The sequence below is a fragment of the Myxine glutinosa genome, chromosome 2, assembly GCF_964187855.1.
Source record: "Myxine glutinosa chromosome 2, kmMyxGlut1.1, whole genome shotgun sequence".
NCBI lineage: Eukaryota > Metazoa > Chordata > Myxini > Myxiniformes > Myxinidae > Myxine > Myxine glutinosa.
In genome coordinates, this window is record NC_136262.1 from 258,510,498 (window position 1) to 258,529,118 (window position 18,621).

The 18,621-nt window shown below is 44.2% G+C and overlaps 1 protein-coding gene across 1 annotated transcript in view; it reads right to left on the bottom strand.

Annotated features, from left to right (window-relative positions):
- The window catches only part of LOC144890851 (VPS10 domain-containing receptor SorCS1-like), a 244,620-nt gene that overhangs the window by 27,568 nt on the left and 198,431 nt on the right, over window positions 1–18,621 (bottom strand). Inside the window, exon 6 of the mRNA XM_078772716.1 lies at window positions 9,836–9,959. Coding sequence (XP_078628842.1) covers window positions 9,836–9,959 — 124 coding nt within the window. The remainder of the gene's footprint in view (window positions 1–9,835; window positions 9,960–18,621) is intronic.

Genomic DNA, 18,621 nt, shown 5'->3' on the forward strand with positions numbered 1-18,621 from the left:
TTGGGTGTGCAAGTGAGAGCACACCTGTGGTTGTCACAGAGGAGGTGACCGAGGAGGGGGTGCGAAGAGGTGTGTTGGTGAGGTGTGCGAACGAAGAGTGTGTGCAAAGGTGTGCGGTGGTCAGGTGTGTGACAAAGTCTGTGAGCGGAATGAGTGTACCTGGGTGTGTCAGGGAAGGTGCAATGACAAAGAGCATGGAGACAGCTGGATGTATGAGCAAGGAACAGGCTGCGGGGTGTAAGCATGCAGGTGAAGCATCGACGGTAACCGGGTTAGCGGTTAGAGCGACGTATAGCCGAATCGGGCCTTCGGTGCGAACCGGGCAGCTTTGCGTGCCGCGGGGATCCGTGGCGGCTTCGAAAGAACCGACGTGCGGGATTCACGCCGGGCCGCGCTTTGAACGGCCGCGTCCGTGCTCCACTAGGCGGAGCGGGCAGCCCGATAGGAAGGGTCGTCATGGCGACCCCTTTTTGTTGAGGCGTTCCGGCAGGTCGAGATCGGGCCATTGGACGGCTCTGTGCCGAGATGGTGCGTGGGATCTCGGCCCGGGTAAGCGTCCTTCCCTGCACCGAATGCCGGACGGATCCAACCGCCGGCACCAAGCAACCCGTATTCATTGCTCGGCTGTGCGAAGCCGGGCTTTGGAGATGAATTGGCGCACCGAGAGGCTCAAGTGAGTAGACGTGTGATGAGGATAGTGTTTTTGGCCCGAAATTTAGAAAAGTGAATAGAATTGGTAGTGATTGGCAAATTTTTGATTGGTTGAAATTTGATGTGCAAAATTGGTAGTGAGAGATACCCGATGTGGTGGGATGGCAACTCTGCCATCTCTCACAGCGGGGGCAAAGGAGCACTAGTTTTATGGGGTTTATGGCAGTGAAAACTAGCCCGGGAGGGTTAGGATATAATGATAGGGACTTAGAGATTGACAATAGGTAACGTTAAGGTTAGGTAGTGACAACAATACCTGTAGTGGGGACGCAGATAGATTAGTTTGGATGATAATGACGAGGGAGCGCAATAGTTTAAAGGGGTGACTGGGAAGCGCAAGTTCCAGAGGGGAGTAGTTAGATGAGATGATGCCGTGTGTGTGAGGATCGAAAGTGTATTGAGCAGGGTATGAGGAAATGATTGTGATTGTGAGTTGTATTGTGATTGCACAGGTGTGCAACTGAACAGGTGTATGGAGCAGTGTTTGAGTGAGTGATAGTGATGTGTATTGTGCTGACCAAATGGTCCAGGAAGGAAGGAGGGTGCAGGTGGCACCAGGTGTGATTGCACAGGTGTGCAACAACAGGTGAATGGAGAACAGGTGTATGGAATAAATGGGCTGGAGTATATGGAGTATTGGAATGGATGGTCGTGGAGTGAGTATGGTGGAAACTGTGGAGTGGAGTGGATGGTGCGAAGGTGTGGATGGGGGAAAGGAGGATGGACCCCATCACGAATACCTGGGGAGGGTAGTGTAAGTGTTAGGTAGAGGGTACAGGTAAATTGTGGTTGGATATTGGCATCTGTGGTGCGTGGTGGAAGAATGGTATTTCGATGGGTGCATTAGTGACGTGGAAATGGCTGGGCGTGTAGCCTGTTAGTGTGTGTAGTTGGTTGAGCACTCCACCACTGTGAGGATGTCGGCCAGGTGAGGCCGCAGGTGGGCTCTGGGAGCCGGTAGAGTTGTTGTGGATGGGGCCCGAGGATCCGGAGGACGGACCCGGGTAGCCCAGTGCCAGAGGGCACCGAGGGGTGACAGAGCCAGGAGGGGCCTTCCCCAGTTAGATAGGTTAGGTGAGGAGCAGGTAAGCTCGGAGGCAACTACAGTGGTGGAGGTGTGCAGGTGGGTAGACCTGCTGGGAGAGCTACACGCCCCAGCCCGGAAATTGTGCAAGGGCACAGGGAGTTGCATCGGGGGAGTGAGACCCCAAATTGAGAAGCACCAGTTTGGTCAATGGGAATTGGTTTTTAGAACCCATAGTGTAAGTTGGCCAATGGATTGGCAGGGAAAGACCCAGGGTAGTGTAAAGTGTGTTAAAGTCATTTAGAGGATAGTATGATTGAAGTCTCCTCGCACCATCTACATCCACTCACCTGAGGTGACATAACTCCACACCATGCCATGTTTTATTATTTTTATTGTGCAGATGTTTGGATTGTGAGACGCATCATGACGTGGGTGTGACATTGTGCTTTGTGTTCCATCTCTCCCTCCTTATGAGGATTGATGATGAATTGGTGATGGCAAATTTGGTTAGAGGGATTGTGGGAACGAATTTGGTGTAGGGGAAATATGGGGAAGACGTGACAGTAGTGACGAATTTGTAAAGGTGTAAATTTTGTAAATATGGGGTAAGGGCAAGGGTAGAGTAGGTGACAAGGGGGGTGACGTACGGTAGGGACGAGCTTTCTCACTTCGCTCTCCGTACGCACTTCGCCTTGCATTGCCTTGATTGATGTGTACCCTTGAGACCTTACCCCTCGCTCATCTGTCTTTTCCCCCCTTGTCTCCCACATGAGGACCTGTGCGCCACTGGGCGCCGAGGGGAGCGTGCGTGAGTCCGCCATTGTGCGCCCGGAACTCCTAGAACCAGCTGTCTGCATCGATGCACCACATTATGGACCACATGTCTGTGGCTGAGCACCACTTATGGACCTCATGGGTTGGGGCATGGCCCCTCTGCTGGAACCGGCCATGAAGGCCCGAGATCTTGCTGGTGGACCTTGGTTACAGGGCACCTATGCCCCACAGGTGAACCACACTAGTCGGCCCTGTGGGCCATAAATAAAATAAAAAATGGATACGTTTTGTGCAAGTTTTATTGCAAATAGGCCGCCGGCAAAGAAGATGACAACACCTGGAAGATAGTAATAGCCAGCAGAGGGAGCCGAAGAGCAAGAGACCACCAGCAGGGTTTGGGGTTTGTTTGTTGTTTTTATTTTCATGAACAGTGATGACTGTGCACCGATTGGTGCTTGAGGGTGTATTGGTGCGTTTTGGGTGCTTTCATGGTGCATTGATGCAGAGCAGACTGTCTCCCCCCCCAGAAAGAACAATCACAGGTCCTGGGTTACGTTTTGTAAATAAAGTAACGTCATTGTAAATAATGCTCCCCACCGTCAATGTATAGTTTGAAGACCATTCTGTAATTCCGTTAGCTATGGGCGTGAATCTGTTAGGTAGGGTGCAATGGAGCAGCGGGACATATTTATTGGTGTTTTAAAACTGTCACACTCAGGGTCAGGTTAAAAGTAGAGGGAACTACACCTACGTGCCACACTAAGGTAAAAGTTATAGGCCCGGGACGTGCCTAAGGGGAGGAGGGTGCAGTGTTGTGGATATGAGAATGTTTTTTTTTTATTGTTGTGGTAAAATGTTGTTGTAAAGGTTGTTGTTAAAATATCGCCCCTCCTCCCTCCGTTTGTGGTTGTATAAAGGTCAAAGGGCGTTCCCGTAGTTAGTCCATAAAACATACATGCAGGACACGATATATCTTTTTTGACAGCTATATCCTTATTATGTGTATTAGGGTAAGGCCTTGTCTTCCATTAACTTAATACTCCATTGCACCGAATTCAAATAGATAGATCCCCTTTCATTCCCCATTCCCACTCCCAAAACTTCTACTGCCAACTACAATTTCCGCCATTAAGCATGTGCTCAGCTCGGGGAAGAAGGGCGTGCCCGCCCATCATCATTAAGGGCGGAGCCAGAGGGCCGTGCCGACCAATCAGGCCCAAGGCGAGCTGACCGATGGGCGTGTCCTGGACACTAGCGGCTTGATCGCCTGAGGCGCTATAAAAGCGCGCGCGCAAGAGCCGAGTGTGTGGTTGGACTAAGCGAGAGAGTTGAGTTGAGTTGAGTTGAGGAAGAGTTGAGTAAGGGATCCCTGGAAGAGCAGCTTCAGCCACCGCAGTTTCAGCCACCGCAGCTTCAGCCACAGCAGTTTCAGCCACCGCAGCTTCAGCCCCAGCAGCTTCGGGGTCTTGACGGCAGTTTCGAGCGAGGCCGCGAAGGAACGGTGGCTGCTAAACGCGCCGATAGAGAGTGGAACGGCGGCTGCTAAACGCGCCGATAGAGAGAGGGCGGCGGCTGCTCATCCCCGACCCGACCGTGCTGCGGTTCCAGCTGGACCTTCCTCCCCCTCCAGCCATCCACCTCCTGCCATTCCTGTCATCATTCCCCGCGTGAGTCTGTCTTTTGTTTGTTCTGTCCCAGGGTATTAATTAAGACTGTAGGTAAGCTGGCATTGCACTGTGTCCCTGAGTTCTTCTGTATATTATTTTATTATCTTTCCTTCTCCTTGGTTTTTTTGGTCCTGTATATAGTAAATAAATTATATTTGTATTCCTTACCCTTTGTCTTTCTTCTTCTTCACATCCTTCGCTTTTGTCTTTTCCCCATTGAATATCTGTGGCGCGATTCGGCCAACGTTCGGGAATCGGGTTAGTCGGGGTAACTGTTAGGGCCGTGGTGCCATCCGCTCAGCAAAACAACATCTTATCCGCGGTCCGTAACAATATATATATATATATATATATATATACAATCACGTGAAAAAGTAAGTACACCCCATGTAAAGTTTTGACTTTGTCAACATATTTCAACATACAGCTGTTTGATCTTCATCTTCAACAATATTGATAGATAAAGGTGATAGAATATAACAAATATCATGAAACATTTACATTTTGTAGTCCATTGTATAATTTAAATAAACATAAATGCAAATTTCGCATGTGGAAAAAGTAAGTACACCCCGACATTTATCACTACTTCAAATACAGAAAATTAGAATCAGGTGCACCAGCTCAGGTAAAAATAAATAGAACATCGTTAGAGAGGATCTTGGAGGAACCTGTCTTATTTAAACCTCAGACATTTAGTTTGTTTTTTTCTCTTTGTTGTTGAAGTGTGCGGCGTCACCATGCCTAGATCAAAAGAGCTCTCTGAGGCCTTCAGAAAGAAGGTTATAGATGCCTACGAGTCTGGGAAGGGATTTAAAAAGATCTCCAAACAATTTGAAATCAATCATTCGACTGTCCGAAAGATCATCTACAAGTGGAGAAGATTCCAAACAACTGCCAACTTGTTCAGGCCAGGCCGCCCCAGCAAGTTCAGCCCGAGAGCAGACCGCAAGATGCTGAAAGAAGTCTCTAAGAACCCCAGAATGTCATCACGGGACCTACAGGTAGCTCTTGCCACTGTTGATGTCAAAGTGCACGAGTCTACCATTAGAAAGAGGCTGCGCAAATTTGATCTACATGGGAGGTGTGCCAGGAGGAAACCTTTGCTGTCCAGAAAGAACATCAGGGCAAGACTAAAGTTTGCCAATGAACACCGAGGCAAAGACCTGCACTTCTGGAACAATGTGCTCTGGACAGATGAGTCAAAGGTAGAGCTATTTGGCCACAGTACCACAAGACATGTTTGGTGAAAACCAAAGCCAGCATTTGACCACAAGAACCTGATACCAACTGTAAAGCATGGTAGTGGAAATATTATGGTTTGGGGCAGCTTTGCTGCATCAGGGCCTGGGCAGCTCACCATCATAGAATCCACTATGAATTCTTCATTGTACCAGAGGGTGCTTGAGTATAATGTGAGGCCATCTGTCGGAAAGTTGAAGCTCAACCGAAGGTGGACCTTGCAACATGACAATGACCCTAAACATACCAGTAAATCCACCAAGGAATGGCTGAAAAGAAAGAAATGGAGGGTTCTGGAATGGCCAAGTCAAAGCCCGGATCTAATTCCCATCGAGATGTTGTGGGGGGATTTGAAACGAGCTGTGCATGCAAGAAACCCCTCAAACATCGCACAGCTGAAAGAATTCTGCATGGAGGAGTGGGCAAAAATTTCTCCCAGTCGATGTCAGAGACCGGTAGACAGTTATAAGAAACGCCTACTTGAGGTTGTTTCTGCCAAAGGGGGCAATACCACCGATTAGAGCCAAGGGTGTACTTACTTTTTCACAGAAGGAAATGGCATCTCTATTAATTTTTTGTTGAATAAATTATTGCAAAGTCAATTTATCATTGTTTTTTGTTCAATTAGATAACCTTTATCTATCGATACTGTTTAAATGAAGTTCAAATATTGATATGTCCACATATGTTAAAAAGATTTTAAAAAACATTTCATGGGGTGTACTTACTTTTTCCACATGCGAAATTTGCATTCATCTTTATTTAAATTATACAATGGACTACAAAATGTAAACGTTTCATGATATTTGTTATATTATATCACCTTTATCTATCAATATTGTTGAAATGAAGATCAAATAGCTGTATGTTGAAATATGTTGAAAAAGTCAAAACTTTACATGGGGTGTACTTACTTTTCACGTGACTATATATGTATATATGTATATATATATATATATATATATATATATATATATATATATATATATATATATATATATATATATATATATATATATATATATATATATATATATATAAATAAATAAATAAATATATATATATATATATATATATATATATATATATATATATATATATATACATACATACATACATATATCTTCCAACGACAATATAGGAAAGTCAAAGATTTATATTTCAAAGAATGTCAGATTCCAGAAGGTCTTCACAGAACTGGGATCATGTTGGGATGCAGAGGCAAGCTTATGCATTGATCTGGAGGCCTTTACCTGCATTATGTATGAACATGGTCGAGTCACTGATATTGATAAGGTCAGGGCGTTTAAGTTGAAGAGGATCGTGGGAAGGGATGAGACCTAGATTGCCAAGTCAAAGGTAGATCTGGCGAACCTCCCACCATGCAAAAAGTCTCTGTAAGTATGATTGTATCAATACAAAATCACAGAACTACATATTATCTATAAGAGGTCGTAAAAATTCTCAATTTATTTTAAGAAGATACATTCAAAATTTGAAGTACCTCTTACATTTAATATGCAGCTCTATGATTTTCTATTGATACTCGTACATTTTAAATTAAATATTAACTAGAACGACACTCGGTAGAGAGAGCATACGTCTGCCAGCATGAAGAGTTTACGTTTTGTATCCCGCTGATAGGCCGGATCTGGATTCGGACCTGATCCAAAATCTAATTGGCTTGTTCTTGTCACTTACCCAACTCATCCACCAAGTTTCGTCCGAATCTGTCCATAACTTTTTGAGATATCATGCTATATATCGGTTTTAGCCCTATCTCTGAGTGGTGAAGAATCACTTAAAGAATTCTCAGATCCAGATCCAGATCCTCACCAACATCTAATAAATTCGTCCGTGTCGCATACTCATCCTCTCTTCCAAATTTTGGCCAAATCAGTCCACATCTTTTTCAGATATCCTGTTCACAAACAGACAACCAGTCAAAATGAATGAATGAATGATCGTTTTAAGGCCATTTTCCCCGCTAGAGCGGGGGTTAGCCTTGCGGGCCCCATGACAATCATGGTTCCCTGTTTGAGGCAATGTTTTTATGGCCGGATGCCCTTCCTGGTGCCAACCCTTAGTCGCCTCTTATGATGCGCAGGGATATGGTGTACCTATTCTAAACCGGGGTACACACCGGGATACGGGGTACACCGGGTTGTGTAGACAACCAGTCAAACAGACAATATTGAAACCATAACCTCCATTCACTTTCGGTGGCAGAGGTAAAAGGTTAATGGCACATTTTGGCGGCCATCTTGAAAAAAATGGACGCCATGTTGAATTTCGAGTTGGCTAATCGACTGGATTTGAAGAGTATCTATATAAGAGCATAACAACCAAATTTCCTGCTTCTTACTATAATTCATCAAATGTCCGTCTGTCCGTTCGAAGGTACCGCAAAAACGGCTCAACCGATCGCAACGATATTTTGGGTGGGTATTCCTGGGACACCTTGGAGTCAAATAGGTTATACGTATTGTTTTTCCAATTTTTTCCCAATTTTCCAAGTTTTCCAATTTTCCAGTTTTTCCAAACACAATGGAATCATATTTACCGATATGAACAGTGATGTGGATTTTATTGAAATTCTACAAATACTGTTTATTCTACGTACCAGGAGAGAGTAGATCGACTCCTGACGAACTCTTCCTATATAAACGTGTGGCTCCAAAGTAACATGGCAGCGTGTGGAAAGCGACTGAGAAACAGGTGTAGCGGCCGCTTTCGTGTTACAGATTCGGCGCGCACTCTTCACACATAAACGTGCGACTGAGAAAGACGTGTGGCGGCCGCTTCCATTTTGCAGAATTCAATCTTTTTTCAAAATGGGCGCCATGTACTGTTTCGATTTTGATGATTTGCGTGTGATATGATTCAACGGATGTTTATATGAATCGTTTAAAATAAAACAAGCCTTCAATTTCTGATATTTTGCCTTTTCATTTGGGCTTCCCAATTGAAGCCCCGCCCATAGGGCGGGTACTGTTGCTAGCGTATCATAATGCAAACTATTCAACCTAATAATGGGTGAAGCCACCAAGTTACAGTGCCCCCTGCATGTTCGGGCAGGAATTTGGAATTTGTTCAGGATGCCGGCGATAAGTTGCCTACTCTTCCCGAAGGACACTGTGGGAAATTTGATGTCCACCAACTAATGCTGGCAGACGGGACACCCCGTTTAACGTCCATCCGAGGGAAGGCACACACATTGATGAATCGCACGGTAAAGTAGCTGCAATCGTCTTAAAATTGCATCTTTGAAACTATAGAGCACAATTATTGTGATTAAGCAAGTGAACATGCGAGCAGAAAAATAAATAGTTAGACCACATTAGGATCTCTAAAGTATTGCTGATGTCAAAGTCATAATTGATGACATAAGTTAGAGCAATGGCTACAGTGGAACATAAAGATAGTTTTCAGGTTTTGGCAGGCACAAGATAAATGGGGGGAGGAGGAGGCACCAACAGCAGAGTTCAAGTCCAAGATAGAGGGAAACTTGGACAAACAATGGGTGTGGGTCGGAATGAGGGGCAGGAGAGGACGCATGGAGTGGACAAGATGGATACCGAGTTGTCTCTCAGGAGGGGAAACTGGGAATTTGGAAGGAGGAGGGATTGGGGATGATGTGGGGTTTAACGGGCACGAGATCATGGTTTTGGATTTAGGATGATGGTGATGAACAGCTGTCTTGAAGACTTGGATGGAAGAATGAGATTGAAAAGAACATGGAAGTTGGTTCCACAGGCAACAAAAGAGAGGAATGAATGAGTGCAAGTGAGCAGTGATCCTGGATTTTGGGAGTTTCACAAGAAGGGGTTGAAATAAATTCGACCATTTAGGGTCCATAAGGAAAGAACATACGGATCCACATACATTGGCTTACTTTAGTTAGTTTCCTTGAGGAACTCAATCCAGACTAAACAGCTCAGAGGAGGCTAAAGCTTATCTTTATGGCTGTCCAACTTATCACACCAGTTTCAGCAAAATAAAGATATCCCAAGCTTAATTTCTCCAAAATTAGGACTTCTTTTTTGTGTAATAGCATTAGGTTCTGCTAGGATTGCTTACAAGTGTGCACACTCGATTGTGAGCTGTTTGGCCGAGTTTGAATCCCAGTCCTGCCATGTGTTCACCGTCCATCGGAATGACATCAAGCTGGAGGACTTGCCTGACAGCATTGGTTCTTGTTAGATGTTATAAACATCCCACAGTGTCTTTTCACGAATATTAGGCCTGCTATCGCACATTCAGCCAGTCAATTCCTGCACATTCAGTCAAGTATCCTTTATCATAGTGGTGACGTGTCCGTTAGAAGTTCTCGCTTTCAACTCGTTATAACGGTGATCGACTTCTGAGTGTGAATAGGATGTCTCAGTGATCGGGAGACTTAGAGCAAACGTACCATAAACCTGGACCTTGCGACTGTGCTGTACAGCGACGGGTCCTGCAGCAGCCTGCACCGTGAGTCGAGCTTCTCCGGGGACGCTCAAGCTCGTCACGATGTCCTCGGTTAGTGTTAAGACCGGCTGTAAACAAAGAAAAACTGTTTTTGCATGCTATTCAATGGTAGATGCTGAAGATATGTCCATATTTAAGTGGACAGGCAATTTTTTCTCCATTGCCACTTCAACTTTCTCTATTACTGTTTAAATGTACAGAATGAGATGAAAAGGAGAACTGATGCAATAAGCCAAGTAGCAAAACTGGAGCCTCTTGGCCTCCTCAACATTTGACAATTGTCTAGAAATCAGGCAGAATTGTACCTGTGTTTGCCCACAGCATTCTTTCCTCGCCACATCAACTTTCTCTATTACTGTTTAAATGTGCAGAATGAGATGAAAAGGAGAACTAATGCAATAAGCCAAGTAGCAAAACTGGAGCCTCTTGGCCTCCTCAACATTTGACAATTGTTGAAAAATCAGGCAGAATTGTACCTGTGTTTGTCCACCGCATTCTTTCCTTGCCACTTAAACTTTCTCTATGACTGTTTAAATGTACAGAATGAGATGAAAAGGAGAACTAATGCAATAAGCTAAGTAGCAAAACTGGAGCCTCTTGGCCTCCTCAACATTTGACAATTGTCGAAAAATCAGGCAGAATTGTACCTGTGTTTGTCCACCGCATTCTTTCCTCGCCACTTCAACTTTCTTTATTACTGTTTAAATGTACAAAATGAGATAAAAAGGAGAACTGACGCAATAAGCTAAGTAGCAAAACTGGAGCCTCTTGGCCTCCTCAACATTTGACAATTGTCGAAAAATCAGGCAGAATTGTACCTGTGTTTGTCCACCGCATTCTTTCCTTGCCACTTAAACTTTCTTTATTACTGTTTAAATGTACAGAATGAGATGAAAAGGAGAACTAATGCAATACGCCAAGTAGCAAAACTGGAGCCTCTTGGCCTCCTCAACATTTGACAATTGTCGAAAAATCAGGCAGAATTGTACCTGTGTTTGCCCACAGCATTCTTTCCTTGCCACATCAACTTTCTCTAGCACTGTTTAAATGTGCAGAATGAGATGAAAAGGAGAACTAATGCAATAAGCCAAGTAGCAAAACTGGAGCCTCTTGGCCTCCTCAACATTTTACAATTGTCTAGAAATCAGGCAGAATTGTACCTGTGTTTGTCCACAGCATTCTTTCCTTGCCACATCAACTTTCTCTATTACTGTTTAAATGTGCAGAATGAGATGAAAAGGAGAACTAATGCAATAAGCTAAGTAGCAAAACTGGAGCCTCTTGGCTTCCTCAACATTTGACAATTGTCGAAAAATCAGGCAGAATTGTACCTGTGTTTGTCCACAGCATTCTTTCCTTGCCACTTAAACTTTCTTTATTACTGTTTAAATGTACAGAATGAGATGAAAAGGAGAACTAATGCAATACGCCAAGTAGCAAAACTGGAGCCTCTTGGCCTCCTCAACATTTGACAATTGTCGAAAAATCAGGCAGAATTGTACCTGTGTTTGTCCACAGCATTCTTTCCTTGCCACATCAACTTTCTCTATTACTGTTTAAATGTGCAGAATGAGATGAAAAGGAGAACTAATGCAATAAGCTAAGTAGCAAAACTGGAGCCTCTTGGCTTCCTCAACATTTTACAATTGTCTAGAAATCAGGCAGAATTGTACCTGTGTTTGTCCACAGCATTCTTTCCTTGCCACTTCAACTTTCTCTAGCACTGTTTAAATGTGCAGAATGAGATGAAAAGGAGAACTAATGCAATAAGCTAAGTAGCAAAACTGGAGCCTCTTGGCCTCCTCAACATTTGACAATTGTTGAAAAATCAGGCAGAATTGTACCTGTGTTTGTCCACAGCATTCTTCCTTCACAAGAAACATCGTGCTGGACATGGAGAGATTCAACTCTTATTCTGTTCTTAATTTTTTTTTACAGAAAACAGCTATTCGCAGTACGATCTGCAGGTGTTGATTGAGCTCAACAGATCCTGCTTAACTGTGGAAGCATTTCTGCAATCACGTTTTTTTGTTTCACTATTTTTTATTTTCAAAGCTCTTGATGTTGACGGAACGATCCGCAGCTGCAATTTCATCCCTGGGGCAGTTAAGAGCAGGCTGAATAGGAAGTGAGCTCTTTGCGCTGAATAAGAATAAAGTAAAAAGCTGATGGATGTTAGTTCAAAATGCTATGACTATACATCTTCTAAAAAGCCACGGGCTTCAAAAGCACTGAGAAGGGAAGGGGATAAAGTGTTTCCTTCCCTTGAATGTTATTTTCTGAGAGTTCAATAAACAATGCCAATAAGACAAGAGGCTTGTGAAACGTTCTGGGTCCAAAGGAACAAAATGACCTCAAGACATGAAAACAGATTAGCAAAGGTTCCTGAGAGTTTTCACGTAAAAAGGTTTCAATATTGATGCATGCACCAATAAATATTCTTCTTTAGACTAATGAGTCGAGTAGCCTAGGGAAATGACCATTACACATTGGCAAAACACAATTCCTTTACACAAGCATTGCATGTGGTCACATGTTCAGAAAATTGTAAGCTCCAACGGGTTTGGTTTGCAGTGCTATTACAACCCTGGTGTTGGCTTAGCGGTTAAGGTGGCAGCCTTAAGATCTCAGGTTCTTGAGTTTGAGCCCCTGCCATGACGTTAAATAAGACGAGGTGGGTTGACTTAGCCGGCTCATCCCCGGGCGGGGAAACGTAACAAGAGCAGGCCTTTAGCATGGTACAAGGAGCGAAGGAGCGAAGCTCATGTAAGAACAAGGTAGAACAGACAGTGGGATAAACGTCATGTGAATTAACGAACAGGAAAATAGGAGAGAGGATGGGATGAAACTGAAACGAGGAACCAAAATTGTTTAGTTCGGGAAGATTCGTTAAGGTAATTGGGATCATGGTCAGAATTTGGGATGACAAGAGACACTGCTTGGTTGAAGTCCTGGTTGGAAGCGTGCGATAGAAAAAGCGCAAGAAGGTGGTATCGTAGAGTAGTGAGTGGTAAAAAAAGTTGTGGTGTGCAGTCACTCCAGTCAGCATCCTGCAGTTGCTCGGTAGCATCGGACTACAGAGAGCAGAGGAAGCAATGTTGGAGAAATCGATGGTAGAAAACAGAGAGACCACTGACCTGCTGCCTGTGATGTGAGAGCAACAAACATTGTTCTTCAGCTTCATCATGGCAGTGTCAAATAATTTTGAGAGCTTTCCATTCCACAGAATCCAGGAGATAAATGTGAAGCTGGTGCACCAGCCCCAAACAGAGAGCAGTAATCCATTGTGATATGGACAAAGGTCTCGTAGACTGTTAGTAGGTCTGATTTTCCAAGGAAAGAAATTGATCGATGGAGGATACCCAGTCTGTGGCTGTCTTTTTAGGCCAGCTTTGTCATGTGGTTGGCCCAGAAAAGGTCATAGCTGATGGTGAGGCCGAGAAGTTAAAGAGACTGAACTTCTTCCAGTGAATGACCAACGAAACAGATAGGTGGATTTGTTTGAAGATCTTTCTGCAGTGAAACGGTGAGATAGTGAGACCTTCCAGAATTGAAGGACATGGTCAATTTACTAGAATGAAGTTTAATAATTTCCTGATTTGCAGAGAGAGAGAGAGAGAGAGCTGCTGTTTGTCTAGCAGAGGGATAGGGTAACTGTACGACACAATGTGGAGGTATCTGCAAAAAGGAGAAGAGGGTTTTGCAGAGGTCAATTGCAAAGCATTGCAGAGGTCAATGATATGGACGAGGCATATGCCTCGGCACAAGACACTGCTTTGGGGGAAAAGACACTGCTTTGGGGGAAAAGACACTGCTTTGGGGGAAAAGATACTGCTTTGGGGGAAAAGACACTGCTTTGGGGGAAAAGACACTGCTTTGGGGGAAAAGACACTGCTTTGGGGGAAAAGACACTGCTTTGAGGGAAAAGACACTGCTTTGGGGGAAAAGACACTGCTTTGAGGGAAAAGACACTGCTTTGGGGGGAAAAGACACTGCTTTGGGGGAAATCGAGCTTCCACTGGGAGAGGGAACGAGAAAGCTCCATTGATGGGCAGATGTTGACTGTGAGTGGAGGAAGGCAGAAATTCAAGAACTCAGGCGACCTTCTATTCCACAGGAAGAGAGCTTGGCAAGCAACGTACGATGCCAGACTGTGTAAAATGCCTGAGATATATCAAGGGAGACAGTTCTAACCAATCACGATTTAACCTAACGATTACCCAATTAGCTTCAGCAGGCCAAATCGGTTTCAGCAGGCCAAACCTGAGTTGGATGGGCCATTCTGTTATCATTTTGATTCATATCTGTTATCATTGGTAGGGTCTGTTTTTGTGCCGTTCATGTGGGAGGGAGTTATGTTTGTTGACTTTCTTACAACGGGAAAGCAGCGAAAGGATAAGGACTGATAGGGCAGATAGGGGGAGGCGAGAATGACAGAGCAGGATTTGAGAATATGGGCACCGATGCCATCCAGTCTCATTGCCAAAGCAGGGGAATAACGAAGGGTAGAACTTTCTTTACGTTCTCGGGTGAGAAGGACATGGAGCACCGTTGACAGTGGAGTAAGATGGGGACAGAAACGAATGGATTCGGTGCATGGGATTTGAAAGCAAAGGCAGAGTTTAGACATTCTGCCTCATCTCAGGCATAGTCTGTAGTATGCGTTTTTTGTATACATGGTCGAGGCTCATGGAAGAGCTAGTATGAGTACAATGAACAGATCAGGACGCAGCAGGACAAAAGGAACAGCAGTGAGAACACCAGCACCAGAGCCGAAGGCCAAGCCAGATGAAGGTGGACAAACAATGTGTGTGGGGAGGAATGTGGGGGGGGGGGGGGGGGGGTCAGGAACTGATGCATGGGCTTAACAAGATGGATATGGAAGGAGACTCTCCATAGGGAAAGCTGGAAATATTTGGAAGGAGGAGGGGATTGGGGTTGGGGGGGGGGGGGGGGGATGTGGGGTTAACGAGGGGAGAAAAGATCATAGTTTTGGATTGGGGATGATCTGAGATGGTGGTGAGCAGCTGTCTTGAAGACGCAGAGGGAAGATTGAGATTGAAGAGGATGTATAAGTTGGTTCCACAGGTGTGAAAAAGAGGAACAACAGAGCGGAGTTGAGCAGAAATCCTGTATTTAGGTAGTTTAACCAGAAGGGGGTTGATGGTGTACCATGTGAGCCCTGCAGAAACCTGGGGGATGAAGCACGGAAAGAGCAGAAGGTGCAACACCAGAAATGAGGTGGTAGAAGACCGCCTTAGAGGTTGACGGGATTCAGGGAAAGACCTGACCAGGCGGCACCAGGACTTAGAGGAAGGAGACTGGTTGGAGAGTTTGGCCCTGAGATTTGAACGATAATGTTTTCTGCTTTGCCTCAGGATGGACACACACGGACACAACCGTGAGTCGCGCAATGAACGAACATTAACTTGAGTCGGGTTTGCTTTCAATGCAGAAAATGCAAGTTGCTTGACTGCAAATACCACCACAATGCATTCAGTTTGTCGAAGTTTAGAGGATGGAGAGAAAAACCACAGAAGGGATGTGATAAACCAAAGCATAAGAGAAAGTATAGTTTTGTGAAAGTATTCCCAAGCCGAATGAATATCAGGTGCTGTGGAGATGGTGGTCCAACCCTTTTGTGAGAGGGCAGTTTTAAGTACCTGCCAGTTCGCCAATTTGCAAACAGCCATATCCTATGTCATTGGGGTTGTTCCCTTACATTTGCCAGAGACACATAGGCCTTGACAAAAAGGTGATTATAAGAGCCAATGGGGGCAGAAGAGAAAAAAGAGCGATCAAATGGAAAGTTCGTCGTTATTAGGTCCAAGAGGGAGGACATACCATTTGGAGCAATCTTGGTTGGGTAATTTACAGATTGGATAAGATCGTGTTTCCTTTCCACTTTCAGCACTACTTGTGTCTGTCCAACACCAGATTTGTTCAGTGGGTTATTTATAGTGTCATGTCCATCCTTATCTACCATATAAAACACAACGTCAGTTTGTGTGTTTGTACTAATGGCTGTCCCCCTTCATAAGGACGATTTGAGTCGGGTTTTAAAGGCCAATCTTTTAACATGAATGTTTGTTCACTATGGTCTATTTTTGAGGACAAAATAAACTCGAAATACTTTTTCCATAAAAGAGTAATTATGTCTCTTCCATTGGAATTGTAGACGGTGGCTTGCAAAGCGAGCCTCAAGGATGGTGTTCAGAAGCGTTAAAAAAACTAACAACAAGAAAGAGCAATCAGAGATTGCAGACCCTCGCCAGGACGTGTTTTCATAGTGATTTTTAAGGATTTTGTGTTAAAACAAATATGGCGGCCGGACCACGTGACCGATAACATCATCATCTTTTTTTTCTTCACCAATTTATCCATAGAAGATGCTCAAGAAATTTCATCTTGATCAGATGAAGTTTTGTACTTGTCGAATTATGACGTCATAATGGAGGCACCTATGACATCATAATTAACATATTTTATTCCCCATGGAGAGTTCTTCACAATGAGCCATGTCTCAATTTTTTCTATGCAGCGCTGTCGAAGATATAGAGGTGCAATTTTTTTTGTTTTTTTTCTGAGATGGCACCCATACCAAGTGACCTATGAAGTCATAATTATCATTAAAAATTCTACAAAAGGAGTTGCACTGATGCTGAAAATTTCCTGTCAATCAGACCAACAGTTGCAGAGAAAATCATATTCATTCTGTATGGACAGACAGACAAACAAACAGACAAACAAACAAACAGACAGACAAACAAACGAACAGACAAACAAACGAACAGACAAACAAACAGACAGACAAACAAACAGACAGACAAACTGACTCAAATGCAATACCCTCTCCTCTGGCGAGGGTAACAAATACAAGGTGCTCGGAGCACATTTTCCATGGGAAAAACATTTTCCATAAAAGAGTAATTATCTCTCTTCTATTGGAAATGTAGACGGTGGCTTGCAAACCGAGCCTCAAGGGCGGTGGAGAGAAATGTTTTTTTTTAAATAACAATAAATGCAAGGCGCAGGGAGGTGAAATTATCTGCACACGATGTACAACGCGTGCAGAGTAAAACGAGTGTCCATTTACATCCGTATGATGTCTAATAAATATGGAAGACAAAAGCACACCTGACACTAGGCCCAGGCTTCAGACTTTGGCACGCTCACGAGGCTGCGCCGTCGAATAAATTGTTCCAACCCGTTTTTTGGCGGGCTTTGTACTACTTCCCCAATATACACCAATAGCTCACTTAACGCTACCCTGTAGAACGCTGATTCGTCGTAGAGGTGTTTGTCCTCGAGAACATGTAGATTAAGAAAAAAAAACTCCCCCAAAAAAACAATGGAAATCCATAACACACAACGCTCACCGAATGAACGCACCATGCGCCATTGTTTGATTGCACACAATCTGAGCCAATCAGTGCTGGTTACTCCACCTTGATCTCTGTCTTTCTGCATTATTTTCGTGTTTGTGTTTTTTGTGAACATTTCAGTCCCATAATGTCTGGAAAAAGTCTTGTAAGTGTTAGTTCTGGAAAGGTGACAAAAGTCCAAGGGAAAGCATTCCTTTAGATGTGAGAATGCAAGTGTTAAGTGTTCACAAAGCTCGGAACAAGTGTGTGTCTACCCTCAGGAGAGCCAGGAAACAATATCTCTCTACTCTCAAAACTGAACTCTCAAACCTGTCTCCCTCCTCCAAATCCTGAAATAGCTGGCATATCAGGTCGCACAAGATCTGCCTGCAACCCTCTTCTGGTGAAACTGCCAAAATCAAGACTCTCTATTCACCTTCACTCTTTCATTCCTCTTTTCTCCCGCCTCTGGAACAAACTCCCTCACTCTATTCAATCCCACTCCTCCCTCCAGGTCTTTAAAACTGCTGTTCACCACCATCTCTTGTCTTCCCCCAGCCAAAACCTTGATCTTTTCTACCCCCGTTAATTCACCCCTAGATCCACTTTTTTGAAATACCGACTTCTTTCCTGGAAGTCCTAGCATTGTCCATGTGTTTTATACCTTTCCCACCCCCCCCCCTTCCCATGCCTCCTCCCCCAGCCCTCCCCCTCCCACAGATCTACCGACATCCCTGTTCTCTTCTGTTGTTGTGCTTGTGTGCTTCCCTCTCTCCCCCTCTTGTCTCCCGCTCCCTTCATTGCATGTTTTATGTGTCTGTGCATCTTTTCATGTTCAATATGTTATCTCTTACACGAGCCTCGATTCTGTATTAAAAAGAAAAAGAAAAAAAAAAGAGGTGGATCGAGGCGGGTGAACACCAGGTAGAAGTGGGTTGTGCGTTAGACCTGGCTATATCGACCATTAGAACGATTCTCAACAACGTAGAAAAGATAAAAGCTTCGGCCCATTGGACAACTTCATTCACTAAAACAAAGCTGACTCGATCAAGGAGCAATTTGTCGGAGAAAGTGGAGAGAGCCGGTTATCACGAGCCTCGATCTTGTATCCAAAAAAAAAAAAAAAAAAAAAAAAAAATCATGTGGGTAAAAAAAAATCTAACAGCACCATATTCCTTCAAACCAGTTAATCATCAGGGAGGAGGAGGGAGGCATCTTTACCCACCTCCAGGAACAAGAAGACAAGGGACCGACGACGGAGACGTTTGTGGTGACGTTTGTTTGACAGGTTGAAACTCCGCTAAAAGGAAAAATCCTAGGATCCGGATCTTCAGCAAAATCCAATAAGCTTGTCCTTGTCACACAC